Below are 16,191 nucleotides of genomic sequence, written 5' to 3' on the forward strand. Positions count from 1 at the left end.
TTTGCCCTTCTGAGGTCAAACTGCAGACCGGCTTGGATCATGATAGCGCCTTCCTGCAGCTCTCTGCCTGAGGTCGTTTCTGGTTCACAACTTAGCCGGGACTGGGCAGGGTGCAACTGCCACCAAGTTACTGCCCCAAGGAGCTTCCCTGAAAGAGCAAGGAGTGAGCATTGGGGTTCACTGTGCCAGCTTCCTCATTTTCCCTGGGAGAATCAGGAGTGTGTTCTAGTCCCCCAGAGGGTCCCCAGTAAAAGGAAGCTCCGGGTCTTCTCCGTGTCCAGCCGTCTCGTAGAGTTTCATCCCTGCCGCCCTTACTACCCACCTCCTCCTTACTTCCTGAGATCCATTCCCATGCAGACTAGGTCTTCCCCTTCATGCCCACCTTGGAGGTAGTCCAAACTCCGGGAGCAAGCCTGCCGTGTGGTTGCTGTTGCTATTGTGCCACGGAGCTGGTTCTGACCCACAGCCACCCTGTGCGCAACAGAACGGCACCCTGCCCAGGCCTGCGCCACCCTCAGTGGTTCTGATGCCTGAGCGCATTGCGGCAGCCCCCGTGGCCGCTCATCTCCCCGAGGGCCGGCCTCTTCTTCGCTGCCGCGCTGCTTTACCAAGCATGATGTCCTCCTCCAGGGACCGGTGTCTCCTTTGACAGCATGTCCAAAATGCGTAAGACGAAGTCTCACCAACCTTGCCTGAACATACAGCTCATATTCTTCCAAGAAAGTCTTTCATAATCAGTCAAAACTTAGCGCAAGCAGCCCTCACCAACATCCCATTCCCACCAGTTATTTAATCTCCACCCACGCATGTTGGCTCATCCTCCTTTTGCAGCTGTGCCCTTTTCACATCCACGAGCCGACGCCAGTCCCCCTTCTTCCTCGACCTGGCACATTCCTGCTCCTCTTTTATTCATTTTTAATTTGATTTTTGTTAGTTGGGATTTAATACATATACCATCTCATTCCTTATTTCAAATCACGCCCAGTAGACTGGTCCAATTGCCACCATGTCCTTTCCCAACTATTCTTTTTCTACATGGACTCCTTGACCTCATCTGCCTTTACCCCCCCCCCCCCCTGTACTCCCTACCTCCTTATTCTACCTGCTACCCCTGTGGATTCATCAGCCCTGGGTTTCATAGACCGAAAAAAGGGAAAAGCATATAACACATCTTCTTGCGTGGCCCCAACAGCAAAGTTCAGAGTGCTCAGAGAGAGGGAGGAGTGGACACACAGAGAAAGCTGAGTGAGTGGGTGATGAATGGTACATTGAGGGGATGACAATGGACGAGTTGGAAGACTGATGGTCTGTTCCGTAAACCTTTACCTCATGCACAGTGTGGCAGTTACATAATTCCTGTCAACTTGTGAATGGGGTGGAGTCTAGCCTGTCAATCAGGTCACAGATTGATGACCTTATTTGGAGGCACCTCGGAGATAAATAGCTCACTGGAGGCCAAAGACACAGAGCCACTCTGTTTGTCTTCCTGGCTAACAAGCCACATGGAGACCCATGATGGAACCAGAGCCTTGGAGTTGTAGGAGCCACATGGAGACTCACGCCAGCACCAAGATGCTTCTACCGCCACTGGATCCACAAGACTTTCCACCCACTGGCCTGTGATCTTCCTGCATTCGGCATCATTGCTTGCGTTGTGTGAGCCTGAAGAGGAAATTATAGATTGGTACCGGACATATGGGCTTATGGACTTGATCTGGCTTGGGCTGGAATATTTTCTTAATATACAATTACTCTGATATAAACTTCTCTATTCCACACATATGAGTGTCTCTGGGTCTGTTTCCCTAGTCAACCCGGACTAACACACACAGTAAAAAGTTTTCTTCAAAAGATGCCAACTGAAATATTGGCAGTTCTAACCTACCAACCCAACCCATCCGCTCTGCAGCACAAGGTGGTGGCTGCCTGCTTCTGCCCAGATGAAAGCCACAGGAATGTGGGGGCAGCTCGACTCGACTGCCTTCCAGCCGGTTCCAGCTCACAACGCCCCTAAAAGCCAGGGCCGGCTGGCTCCAGCGGCTGTAGGTTCTTCTTGGGAGCAGCTTGTCTTGTCCTTTTCCAAGATCTGCCTGCGGATGCCAGTCGAGTCGACAGCAGAAGGGTTTTGCTCTCAAAACGAGCCTCCATTTGGGCAACAAATCAGGTGACGATCCTGCCTCACAAGTATCTAGATTTTTCTGTTGCTTTTGAAGAGATGCCATTCTCAAAGCCGCAGATCCAAACGATGGGTACAAATTGGCTGGAAATGGGAGCGTGGCGCCCGCTTGGCAAATGTCATCGTGCAGGAACTTGATCCAGAGGCACTCTGGATGGCGGCCAGCCTGGCCATGCCCGTGCCCATGCCCCACCGTGACTGAGAGCACGGGGAACAGGGCCGGGCCATCTGGTGGCTTGGATTGGCTGTGTGGCCAGGATGCCAGTCACGAGATTGCCGTGGTCCAACTGAGACAACGGCAGAGTCTTGGCTGTGAGTTTCCTGTAGCCATCCCAGTCTCCACTGGTGAGAGAGGGGTGCTGATGCGGGAACCAGACTTGGTGTGAACCCCCTCGGGCTGCTTAGAAGAGTCAGCTTGCACAGTTGGGCAGGCTGTACATTACACGAAATTACCCCAACCCATGGGGCACAAGCAGGTGGCTCACGCTCCAGTTGCCACGTTGTGAGCCTTGGCTCAGAGCTGTGCCTGCCGGGAAGAGCAGGAGAAGGGAGGAAGAAGAGGAGAAGGAAGAAAGAAGAGGAAAGAGAACGAGCAGGAGGAGGAAATAGAGGGAAAAGGAGGAAAGACTCACAGCCCAGAGGGATGAATGGTTGGGTTGTGATATGAGGGTGTTGGGGCAAAGCAGGAGTTCATGGCTCAGGTTCCCAGGACACTTCCCCAAAGAGGTGGCTTTGGAGGGATACGGGGACGAACCCAGCTTTCCTGAGCACCTGCTTTGTGTCAGACCCTGAATGAAGTGCGTCAGATACGCTGCCTCCGCTGACACACGCAGGGTTGACAGTTATCCCTGATGTAGGGAAGAGGGCTGTGAAGTTCAAGGAGGTTAGGTGGTTTGGCCCAAACCAACCAGGCGGTCGGTGACAGCTCTACGGCTGCACCAGGTCCTGCATCCGGGAGCTCTGACTTGCGCTGAAACCTCTTGTCTTGTTGGCTCTTTGCTCAGGCAGCCAGCAGCAGCTCCAAGAACTGGAGCTGAGGGACAGGGAAGCTTGGGTTTGGATCCTAGAACTTCTGATCCCTAGCACTTACCCTTTCCAGCCTCAGTTTCTAATTACGAACAGCATTGCTGGACGACTTGATCTTTCTAAGCCTCTGATCCTTGTCTCCATGATGGCAGTGTGTTGTTGAGAGGGTAGGATGGGCTCTAAGGAGAGTGTGTCCACTAAGAGTTGGTTGCCCTCCCTCCCTCCCTCCCTCCCTCTCTCCCTCTCTCCCTTCCTTTTCCCCAGACCCAGTCCTGCCCCAGAGCACAGGGCAGTGGTTAAGATTGTAGATGCTAAAGGCACACGGTGTGGGTTCACGCCTTGTCTCTGCTGCTGATGGGGCATGCCTGGCAGGTGACTGACTGTGAGCAATTCCTGAACTGCCCTGTGCCAGTGCCTTCACCAAGACAAGACACCCAAAGCCCTCCCTACTTCCTGGAGGTCATGATGAAGGTGAGACGAGGTGGCGTGCTGGAAGCTACCTTCATCACCCCGCTGCACCACTTGCTTTCTCAGCCTCCTGCCTCTGCAGGAAACGAGGAGCCGTCCAAACAAGAGAGGAGGGCTGGATGTCACCCTGGCAGTCCTTTGGTGGCTGGCTGGAGCTGGAAGGAGGATGCTGGGACCCTTCCTGGTTTTAGGACTCTGACCTTGCTGATGGGGGCGGGGCTTAATTTCTCTGCCCATCTCTCTGGTTCACAGGGGACCGTGTCCATCATGCCCTGAGCTACAGGCTCCCACATCCTAAACCCACAGGCTGTGGTGTGGACCTCAACTGGGCAAAGAGGAAGTGGGCTGTTAGCGGACCATGCATGACCGATGTAGACGAAAACGTCGTGAGGCTCTCGGCCCCAGCTGCGCCTTAGCTTTACCCCGGGAGCATCTATGATGCACGCTGAGAAGCAGGCCCCACCTAGCTTTCATTAAAGAGCCGAGAGACGTATATTCAGAGCATCCTGGGGGCCGCACAATGGAAATGGACTGGGATGGTGGAAATCACATGATAGCACATTAAGGATGTTCTACATCAGTGGTTCTCAACTTGAGCTGCACCAGAATCCCTGGGAGGGCTTGTTAAAAACACATATTGCTGGGCCCCGTCTCTAAAGTGTCTGATTCTAGGCGTCCTAGTGGGGTTTGAGACAGTTTCTAACAAGCTGCGCGGTGACACTGATGGGTATTGAGAGCCACAGGCCTGTAGGGCAAAGGAAAGAGAATAGATGACATAGAAAGGATGTGTCTGCTGCTTTTTTGGGTTACCAAAAAAACGTTGGCTGTCCTCTCTTGAGCAATGGAACACGGCCTTTCCCGCGCTACTTTTTCTCCTTCCTCCCTCTTCCCCTTCAGGCACGGGCCTCTAAGCTTTTTAAAAAATCATTTTATTGGGGGCTCTTATAGGTTTAAAATATATATTTTCATTCGGGGCTCTGACAGCTCCTATCACAATCCATCCATCCATTTGGACATATGCTGCCATCATCGTTTATCTCCCAGCTTCTTGTACTTGAAATTCCCGGCACACGGATATTACAGGGCGTGCCATGTGCCCCCCCCAGGTCAACAGCTCTGCCGAGCCGACCAAGATAAGGCAGCAGGACACCGGACTGGTTCACAGAACCTCGTACATGAGGACAGGCTGTTTCTGGCTGTCCTTGTTGGAGGGGTACCTGGGGAGGTGAGTGGTTGTTCTTGCCCCCACGGGATTGGTGTGGTAGCTGCAGTCACGGACTCAGACATAAGCAGCAGTTGTGAGCATGATACAGGAGGAAGCCGTGTTTCCTGGTGTCATCCTAAGGTCACGACCAGGAGTCCCAGCTGAGCCAACAGCACCTAACAATACCAGCGGGTCTTGCACCCGTGAGTCAGATAAACTGCTGTCTGGTCTGAAAAACCATGTTTCTGATCCTGTGTCTAACCCCCAGCCTGGGAGTTTATCTTATCACAAGACAAAGTACAGCTCCGGCAGCCCAAGTGAGATTTGGTGATAGTATTCCATTGTCTTTTCTCCTCTGAGTGCGTCTGCGCATTGACGAAGGTCAACAACGAAACTGGCACTTCTTGCAAGAAAAACATCTTCTGAGCTCAGGCATCTCCTTCAGGCGTCCTCAGTCCATCCGTGAACTCATTGTCCTCACTCTTTTCCATTCTGTGACCACATGAATGGTCTGGGGTTTCTGTTAGCTGCTTAAAAGAGGATAAAGAGATGGCGGCTGTAAGATGATCTTCGAAATGGTCAAAGTAGCAGTGGAAAGTTCAACAAACCTGTAGTAAGTAAACTTGCGTTCTTCTTGGGAGGTTTCTTCTACTAGGCTGGCTTTGTTGTTTGATGGCTGCTGTTTGGTCCTTGACTCCTAGGGAATGAAATGTTGCCTGGTCTTGCACCATCCCCACCATGGTCTGTGCATCAGACCATTGTGAACCATGGGGTTTTCATCAGCTGATTTGGACCTTACTTCCTAGCCGCCTTCGTCTGGAAGACCCATTGAAACCTACTCGGCCCCATAGCCTCACGCAAGCCTCTACAGATGTCTGATGGCTGTGTGGTGACTCGAGTTGATACATGAGCTGGGAATGAAACCCAGCTGCGAATTCTCTCATTGCTCCACCGCTGCCCTCTAGACCTTCTTTAGACCACTGATGAACCCACCAGCATGACCAGCAAACCCGAGACCTAGAGAGACCATAGAGACCCTCAAGTTCACGTTCACATTTTCATGACATGTTGTCAGAAGAGGTCGGTCCCTGGTGAAGGGAGGACCGGCTTGGTAAAGTAGAGGGACAGCAAGAGAGAGGAAGACCCACCATGAGGTGGATTGCCACAGTGGCTGCAACAAAGGACTCACACGGAAGAACAATTGTGAGGATCGCAGAGTATCGGGCAGCGTTTCATTCTGTTGTGCATGGGGTCACAACTCACTTGAAGGCACCTAACAAGAACAGAGCCAGGGAGCCATTCGGGTGCCCTCAGTCACACAACAAACGTGAGAACAAGTAACTTGGCCACGAGAGAAGCCTTTGCTTGTCTAGTCTTTCCCAACGCGCATCCACATACCGAGTTAGTGCCTGCCCCTCATTTTCTGTGCGTTAGCCAAAGGGCACTGCACCAACAGGGTCTTATCCTGCTGACTCGGTGGATGGAATTGGTGTTCTTACCCTCACAGCTCTGATATATAATTGTACTTTGAATAGTATGCATCTTGTATTCATAACATATCTCCATTAGAATCAGCAACTCATCGCCTTTGAGTTACTTCTGTCTCATAGCGACACTACAGGACAGAGTAGAATTGCCCACAGGGGTTCCGAGACTAGAAATCTTTACAGAAGTGGACTGTCACATCTTGGTCTCAAAGATGGGTTCAAACCATCGGCCTTTTGATTAGTGGCCAAGCTCTTTAAACACTGCCTCAAAGGCCCCCAGGCTGCCATACAAATTAGTACAAACACAGTGACACATACTAACCCTGTTTGTATAAGCACGTCTGTTCCTCACTTAGTGACTATAAGAAGTACACCTCTTCCTTGCTTATTGACTGTCCCATTATCTGACATCTCACGTTTACGACAATGGTGGAAAAATGTGCTACATGATGATTTTGCACATGATTGATGCCGTGTCGGGTCAAAAGAAGCGCTGGGATCCAAGGTAAGAGTCACAGTGACTGTGATGGTTAAGGTTATGTAATTATGAGACTGGGCGGTTAGGTAGTGATTTAATCATCTTCCTTTTTGTGATCAGATATGGTTACTTTCCATTTTCCCAGAACACTAGTTTTCACGTAATGACCCCGTCTTTGGAATCTAATCTTGTAAAAAGTGTTGAGCGGACACATAAAAACCATGTATATGTACCCCAGTGGCAGTTTAGGGACCTCAAGGAGTTCTTCAGCACGGTGCCTCGCACATGGTGGGGCCAAAGGGAGCCCCCATCCTACGATTGTTATCGTTCACAATCCAGAGGCTGCATGTGGGCTGGGTTCAGAATTGTTACATTCTAGAGAGGGAAAAGGGAATTGATTAAAACTAAGCACATGCAGATTTCCATTTAGTGCTGTTGTTGGAAGAATGGATTGTCGTGTTCGTTTTATGTCCTGTTAATGTTCTGGGTGTGAAAGTAAATTGCAAAATCCTTTTTATTGAAAATTCATTCAGCCTTCCACAAATGTTTATTGAGCATATGCTATTTGCTGGGCTCTTGGGAGAAGGGAGGGTAAATTAGATGCCGATGCTGCACACACCTTGAGATCTGCCAAAGGGAGAGGACAGATTCTCTTTAAATGGCAAGGAAAGCACTTTTCTGCTTAAATAACGGGATGCTGAGTATTGTTTACTTATTTAACAAAAATTCATTGAAGATCTTGCACGGTCCTCTTATTTCCTAAGTGACTTGATAGAAAGTTTAAAGATGGAAGCTATCTGGGTGCTAGACATGTCCTCTATCTTGTTGTGGACAGTGTTCACCCTCGGGGTATTCCATGGTCAAAGCTCATCCACCTGAGGAGCTCTGTGCACATGCTTATTTTTAAGTTAGACCTCAGTAAGAGCCATTCCATTCAGTAAGAGAAAGCAGAACAGCAGGGAGTCTGCAATTGGATGTATCCTGAGGAGAAGATGCAACTTGGAATTTATGTTTTCTCCCTGTGATCCATTACTTCTGCAATCTCATGTTACCACCATGTGTCATCTTCAGAATGATGAGGCCCTGCTTGCATGGGAAACGGTATGTGACAATGTAATCTGATTGTTTTTCTAAATTCTAAAGGGTCTAGAAAGCTGCAAGAGGATAGGGCTTGCTCTAATCCACCAAACTCTGACCATTCCTCCTGCATCCTTTCAATCTGTGTTACTGAAACTTGTCTGGGGCAGGTTCGGTTGCATTCCCTTCTGCATCAGTTGAGTTTGAGTTCTTGGGAGAGCCAAGATGCCAAAGGGGTAGATGCTGAGGACTAAAGGTAGAGTCTGGGGTTCGCTCTGTTCCACCAGCTTCTGTAGCAGAGTGCATGAAGGGCGTTTGAAAGAGAGTTGAATGGACAAAGGCATGTTCACCTGAGAACAGAGGGCTACAAGGATATTGGAGTTCATTGTGATTTCCCATCAGGCTCACTTGCGCCCCTGTCCACGTGAAGCGACATCATGACATACTGAGCCCTGAGAGTTGTCGAGAAATGCTAGAGTTGATGCCTGATATTTACACTTGCTAGGAAAGGCCAGCCCCCCACTTGGTCCCCCCAGTCTGGGGATACAAAAATTAAACAAATAGCAAAGCTATTCTTAGAACAGAAAACGATAGCCTGGTCTGCAGTCTTAGGTTCACTTCCAAATTCTGCAATGTTGACTTCCACACAAAGTGTCAGTAACTCACCTATTTTAAGCCTCAACTTAAAAGTCTGTTTAGCTCAGGGTGTCAAAATAAGTGGACAGCGTGGCATATCCGAAAATGGCACCCTAGAGGCCAGGAGACCCTCCTTGGAGCTCCGGATTGGCCTCTGAAAAACTGGGTGACCTTAACCTTTCTGAGTCTCCTTCCCTCATTGACAATGATTGGGGGGGGAGGGGGTAGGTGGAGGATCTCCCGACTCCTGACCTTTTATGATTCTCCCCGAAAGGCCTTTAATTGCAGCTGGTGGGGAGATAACAATTCCGTAAATTTACCTGCCAGCCTGATTTAGTCCACCAACACAAAGACATGTACTTCAGGCAATAGGCAGATGGTCATACCGCAGCACACTTGGGAAGAGTAACTTCCCTCCTTGACACGGCAGGTAGAGGTGCTGGAAAGAGAGGGGGCTGGCTGTTGGAATGCATGTGCTGTACCAGCAAATCGAGTTTTCATTGGAAGGTTGCTAGAGGTACAGGAAGCACAGCATCTCGTCCAGCGACTCGGATTTTGAGAAAAGGACATGGAAAAATCACCCATTTGGGATTTCTCCTGGACCATTAACAGATTTAAAATTCAGGTACTGACCGTATCTTTAGGTGCGCAGGATAGAATAAGCCACTCTGGGGGAAAGAACATTGAAATTTAAGTGAGTTCCTATTATGTGTTATGGCGGGGGCACATGTTGGACCTGTGGGACATAGGACCGTGTGTAGTGTGCGGCTGTCTGCTCGCTGTATAGAGGTACAGCCTTGGAAACCTTCTCAAGGTGCTGTGAATTGGAATGGACTCAATGACAGTGAGTGGGTTTGTGTATTTGGGGGTTGGGGTAGCAGGTGCTACCAAGTGTGCCCAGTGTTCACAGCACAGCACACCACACCGAAGTCCTGACTCTGGCCAGAAGGATACACTGGCTTCCTAAGGACAAGCCAGAAGTAACTCTTTTGTAGAAGCAACCCCCAACCAATGTCCGCTTCCTTGCCTCCTGGTGGGCTAATTCTTAGCTGGCTTCTGTGCCTACTAACAGTGTACGTTGTGCTCCAGTCGTTCGTGGTGGAAATAGACTTGATAGCTCACTTTCCTTCTCTGTCTTCCTTGCTCACGCTGATGTTCCCTGAGGTCACCTTCCAGAGAAGAGTCTGGGCACTCACATCCTGTCTCAGGGTTTGCTATGAGAGGATCCCAACTCAGATATTGCCTCAGATCCCGTGACAATGGGTACCATGGTTGTCAATGAATAGATGGGGAGAGAGCCTGAGGCTCCGCGTGGTTCAGGAATAACTGTTAAGTCTTGGAGCTTGGACTGTACCGGGCTCTAACATCCTAAAATCTAATAGATTCTCCTCTACCTCACTGGTTCTCAACCAGGGGTGATTTGGTCCCCTGGGGAAACTTAGCAATGTCTGGGGACATCTAGGGCTGCCACAGCAGGAGGAGGCTGTTGGAATAAAATGAGTGGCTGCCAGAGATACTGCCTAAACTTCTCCCAGGGCAAGTCCACCCTCCACCACTGATCCATCCTAAAAATGACGATCGTGCTGCAGTTGAAAGACTCTGTCTACACCCAGCAAGCCAGCTGGTTGGATGGTGGCTCTTATGTGAAACTTGTCTGTTGCATTTCGCTTCCAGGGCCAAGCTGTGGCTCAGTTGTGTTCCACCGTCCCCAACGTGACCGTCTTTGGAACAGCTTCTACCTTCAAGCACGAAGCCATCAAAGACTCCGTGACCCACCTGTTTGACAGAAATGCAGACTATGTGCAGGAAGTAAAAAGGTAAAAGAACCCCACACAGTTGCTGGCTCTTTGCTGTCTTCATTTGGAGGGGAGGCCTTTAATCACGAGGTTAATACTTGTGTTAGTCTGGGTTGACTGGAGACACAAATTCATAGACACTCATATATGTATAAGAAAGAGCTTTATATCAAAGAGTATTGTGTATTAAGAAATCCCAGCCCAGTGCAGATCAGGTCCATAAGTCCAAGATTAGCCCATATGTCCATTACCAATCTATAAATTAATCTTCCGGCTCACTCAACACATGCAATGATGCTGGATGCAGAAAGAGCACAGGCCAGTGGGTGGAAATTCTGTGGCTCCAGTGGTGGTGGGAGCATCTCAGCACTGGTGTGGGTCTCCACGTAGTTCCATGGCTCTGGTCCCACCAGCGGAGCTCCATGTGTCTTGTCAGCAGGAAGATGAAGAAGAAAGTGTCACCAGCCTCCAGGGAGGAATACTGTAGTTCTCAGAATCCTCAGGAGAAGGCCATGCCTACACAGAGGCCTCATTGGCTATGGGATGATTGATAGGCTAGACTCCACCCCTTCACAAGTTGACCAGAGATTATGTAACTGCCATAATAATAAACAGGTTTGAAGCTTAGGATTACTAAACTCTGTCCTAATTTGTTAGCTGCTGACTCCTGGTGGGTGACCCCATGTACAATGGAGGACAGGGCTACCCAGTCCTGGGCCATCTTCATGATCCTGGGATGGACAGTTATCCCAGCATTCCCAGTTCAACCCCAAAGAGAGCTTTACAGCCAGGGATTTAAAAGTCCCACCCTTATGCCTTAGACCTCTAGAGAATGAAGGTTGCATTAGAAAACTTCAGGGTATGCACTTCCCCAGCCCCCACCGCCTCCCCAGTGCTTCATGCCCCCAAGTAGTTCTTTCTGCTTTTCATTTGAGTATTTCCAACTATGGTCTGTACCATGAGCAGCATGAGAGTGGCTTGGCGGTGCCACTGTCCATTCAGTGACCGTTCCTGCCACCATTTCAAGTGATGTGGTGTTTTTGCAAGCATGCTTTCATTGATACCTACATCAAAACTGAAAGGGCCAAACCCAATGCTGTCCAGCTGAGTCCAGCTCATAGCAACCCTAGAGGACAGAGAACTGCCCACAGGGCGTCCAAGGCGGCTGTGTTGCGGGAAGCAGCCCACCCAACCTCCTCCCGTGCAAAAGCGACTGACTGGTGGGTAGAAAGCGCAGACCTTTTCGTTTGCCACTGAGTGCTTAACCATCGTGCCACCCAGCCTCCTCCTACACATATCCACCCACCCAGCACTTATGCATGGAGGGTCCATGGTAGACCAGTTACTGTACTCGGGGTGGCGTAGAGTGGAGGGGTTGAACCAAGTCACTGCCCTCAGGGATCTTGGAGTCTAATGGAGGGAAGGCATTGGGGGCGGTGAGACCATAACAGTTGATGTGGGCTTCAGAAACACGCTCTGATAGAGAAGCAGAAGGTTTGAGTGAGCGTGTGCGTGCGGGATCATCAGGCGGGTCATCCATCGAGAGCAACATTTGGGCTGAGAATTGCAGGAGGAGAGCTTGCTCCAAGGAAGAGCATTTCCAACTAGGAAGAGCAGCATCTGCTGAGCCCATCCCTTCTCCCAAAACAAACAAAAACAGTTGCCATTGTTTTTGTCCAGGTTCCTGGCAACCGCGTGCGTGTGACGGGTAGACCAGGGTTCTGCAGGGTTTTCAATGTCGGCTCTTTAGAAAGGAGATCACCAGGCCTTTCTGGGTAGCCTCTCTGGCACCTGGTTAGTTATGAAACGTGTTACCCATGACACCATGTGTGTCAGAGTGAGGCTCAGGGGTTGCTCGTAAACCCAAGACTGAAAAGAAGCCAGTGAGGCTGGAGGAGGCAGGAGGTGGGGAGTGATGGGAGGAGGGTCAGAAGATGGCACACTCACAGCTAGGAGGCTCCAGTTCCCCTCACTTCCGGGGTCCTTGCTCTGTTACCTCCTGTCTTCAGTGCCCTCAGGCTGCAGCCTTGACCCCGAGTTCGGTGGTTCCAATTCCTCTCAGGAGAGCAGAGGACAGCAGCGTCTGAGACTCGCCTCCTCACCACCTTCATGAAGAACCAGCTCCGAGCCGTTCAGCTATCAGAGGGGTTCCTCTTGGTTGGACAGGTTTCAGCAGAGCTTCCAGACTAAGGCAGACTAGAAAGAAAGCCCCCTGGTGATCCACTGCCCATAAAAAGTAGGCCAAGCAAGCTTTACAGATGACAGCAGGACATTGTCTGCTTTGGACAGAGCGGTTGGGATCCGTCTCGAGAAGAGAATAATTCTGGTGAAGTAGCAGACCTCCCAGGGCTAGGGCGACCCTCCGTGAGATGCATGGGCTCACTAACCCTGGTGATGGACTTGAACATGCGGGTGGCTAAGGATGATGCAGAGCTGGGCAGAGTGTTGTCCTGGTACAAAGGTCACCGTGAATAAGAGACAACTCCAGGGCAGCTGCTCTTTATTTCTCTCTAATGCACTGAGCACCCCAGGCCCAGCGATGAACATAAGAAGCACTGTCGTCTGAAGCTTCCAATCGGTGGTGGAGACAGCCAGCTGCACTGGTCATGGCAAGGCCATGGGGTCAGTGTCCTGTTGTGGAAGTTGCTGGAGGAGTACAGTAACCGATTGTGGCAATTACACAATCTGCTGTCAACTTGTGGAGGGGTGGAGTCTAACCTGTCAATCAGGTCGCAGCTTGATGACCTCATTTGGAGGTGTGACGGAAGTAGATAGCTCACTGGAGGCCAGATACACTCTTACTCTCTGCTTCGACACCCTGCGAGACATTCCTGTTGACAAGCCACATGGAGCTACATGGATGGAGCCAGAGCCCTGTAGCTGGAAGAGCCACGTGGAGACCCACGCCAGTGCTGAGATGCTTCCACCGCCACTGGATCCACAAGACTTTCCACCCACAGGCCTGTGATCTTCCTGCATTTGGTGTCATTGCATGTGTTTTGTGAGTCTGAGAGGAATTTATAGATTGGTATTGGACATATGGGCTAATCTCAGAATTATGGACTTGGTCTGGACTGGGCTGGGATGGTTTCTTAATACATAATTACTCTTTGATATACAGTTCTCTCTTACACACACGAGTGTCTCTAGTGAACCAGGCTCTAAACGGAGGCCCAGGAACATGGAGCAGCTTCCCTCCATTCCTTATTCATCTTGTGACATTGGTGTGGGCCTTACATACAGAGAAGGAAGTTGAGGCTCAGCCTCTTTAAGCAACTGCCCAGGGCCACACATTTACCTTTCTAGTTGCGGAGTGAGCGCTGTGGATCACCTATATTCATTCTCTCAAAGGCAGCTGGGATGCTTCCAGAAGCCAGCCTGGGCGTGACATGGAATGCCAGATAATGTGACCTGGTTAGAGAAAAAGTAGAACAGGGAGCCCTGGTGGTGAAGTGGTTATGCATTGGGCTATGGTCTACATGGTAGGCAGTTTGGAACCACCAGCAGCTCCGAGGAAGAAAGACTGGGCTTTCTACACCATAAGTTCCAGTCTCAGAAACCCCCAGCATTGACTCAGTGGCAGCGAGCGAGAGACAAGGTTCGTCCTTTGGCACTGCTGATGCTCTGGGCCGGTGGAGCTCCACGGTGGGAGGTTGTTGCAGCATCCCCGTCCTCTCCCCAGTAGACGTCTATTGTGAGCTGCCACCGAGTCAACCCCCAACTCCTGGGGCCCCCATGCTCAATGGAAGGAAACACTGCCTGGTCCAGTACCATCCCTCTGATCATCTGTAGTGATCCAGAGACTCCTCGCTGGCTGATGTTTCAGGCTGTTCTTCCTAGTTCATCTCAGCCTGGAAGCTTTGCTGAAAGCTGCTCCTCCACACAGCCACAGGCAAGCCTTCTCGGGTGCATTGGCCAGGTCTTCAATCAGGGTCTCCCACTTAAGAAGAGAATTCCACCGCTGACCCGCCCCTGCCCTCAGATGACAGGAGCACCCCCTGGGCTGTACCAGCGTACCGCCCTATGCCCTCCATGGGGGAAATCACTTCCCGTTGAGAACCCCAGGGCTCAGTTGAGGAAGGGCCCTTTGGGGGAGTTGAATTGGATTCCGCCAGGAAGGTTGGGAAGGGGAGTTCTTTGCCGGTTTGAAGCCATGCAGAGCTGTTGTGAAAGGGGAGTTTTCCATTCCAAAGTGATCTGGTGTCACTGTGCAGGATGGTGATGGAGAAGGGACGAGAATCCGGGAACATGGCGCCCACATGTGGCGAGGACAAAGCGGGGTCATGTGGAGAGAGAACAGACATGGCCGCTGAGTGACAGTGCTGGACACCAGCTCCTGGATGCGCCTAAGAGGCAGTAATGCTTCCCTTAGACAAGTTCAGTCGAGCGACAAGGTCAGATCTTGAGGAGGCTTTTCCAGCAGCCCAGAGGAGAGCCAGCCGGAGCTCTAATGAGTAAAAACCTGTGGTCGTTACATCATCTGTTGTCATTTTGAGACTTAAGAGTGAAGGGCTGCAGCTTACCTGTCAGTCAGGTCACAGCTTGATGACCTCATTTGGAGGCCCTAAGGAGATAAATAGCTCTCTGGAGGAGGGACACAGACACACTCCTTGGGAGACATTGCAGCTGACAAGATGCATGGAGCTACGCTAGTACCCTGAGCTTGAGGAGCACGTAGAGATGCCTGTCAGTGCTAAGATGCTTACACCACCATTGGATCCACGAGACTTTCCACCCACTGGCCTGTGATCTTCCTGCATTCAGTATCATTGCACGTGTTGCATCATTGCATGTGTTGCATGAGTTCAGTGAGGAATTTATAGATTGGTATTGAACTTATGGGCTAATATTGGACTTACAGACTTGATCTGGACTGGACTGGGACATTTTCTCAATATTCAATTGCTCTTGTACATAAAGCTCTTTCTTATGAACATCTGAGCCTCCCTGGATTTATTTCTCTAGTCTTCCCAGACTTACAAAAGCCCACCCCCTTCCTGTAACTGCTGAGTGACTCCTGAGAGAAAGCTCTGGACATCGGGACCAGAGATCCCGATCAGGATCAGAGAAGCTCAAAGTCCACAGAGGAAAAACCAGAACCTGTAGGAGATCCCTGTCATTCCGATCAACTTGAGGCTGCAGGTACAGGCACAGCCTCGGCCAAGGAGCACAAGCTCGGATCTAGTTCCTCCTCTTCTGCATCCTCAGAGCCCAATCCAAGTGCCTGGTGCTTAGTGGGTGTCCCCAGCACTGTGCTCGGCCCTCTGTGAGATGCCACCTGTCCCGGCTCAGTGCTGACCCCTCGGAAGCACCTCACTCCCCCTGCCAGGAGCATAAAGGTGATGGTCAGGAGTTCCATGAGCAAACGGCATTCTGGCTGAGAAGCACTGGGTGCAGAACCCAGGATCCTGCTGGAAAGGAGACTCATGACAAAGCATTCCTTTCTGCCAAGGCTGGAAGCTTTCTCTCCCACTGTGGGCTCTGCTGGCAACCTCCAGAAATTCATCGCTGACCCGCGTGGGCAGAAAGTGAAGAGGTGGCGTTCACCATGAAGGGACAAGGGGTCGAGGGACAAAGGAAGGGCGGACACAGAAGTCGTGGGTCAGCAATTCCAAAGTATCTTGCTGCCAACTGTGGCCCAAAGAATTCCTGAGCTGGGGCTATTTAGTGTTTGTTCTTCACCTCCGCAGAGCTGTACAACATCAGGAGAATGCAGCCTAAGAACCACGGGCGCTGGCCGCCTGCCCTCGCTGATCATGCTTCCAATGCTAGCTCAGGTCGGAGGGCCGCTGCCTACAGTGCCTGCATTCGCTCATCCTGAACTTATGGGTGGGGCTGTGGAG

The 16,191-nt window shown here is 50.8% G+C and overlaps 1 protein-coding gene across 1 annotated transcript in view; it reads left to right on the forward strand.

The window, feature by feature from the left end:
- The window catches only part of VAT1L (vesicle amine transport 1 like), a 140,917-nt gene that overhangs the window by 52,976 nt on the left and 71,750 nt on the right, over nt 1-16,191 (forward strand). The window contains exon 4 of the mRNA XM_075536585.1: nt 10,227-10,369. Coding sequence (XP_075392700.1) covers nt 10,227-10,369 — 143 coding nt within the window. The remainder of the gene's footprint in view (nt 1-10,226; nt 10,370-16,191) is intronic.

This window comes from Tenrec ecaudatus, chromosome 18 (genome assembly GCF_050624435.1).
Source record: "Tenrec ecaudatus isolate mTenEca1 chromosome 18, mTenEca1.hap1, whole genome shotgun sequence".
Taxonomy (NCBI): Eukaryota; Metazoa; Chordata; class Mammalia; order Afrosoricida; family Tenrecidae; genus Tenrec; species Tenrec ecaudatus.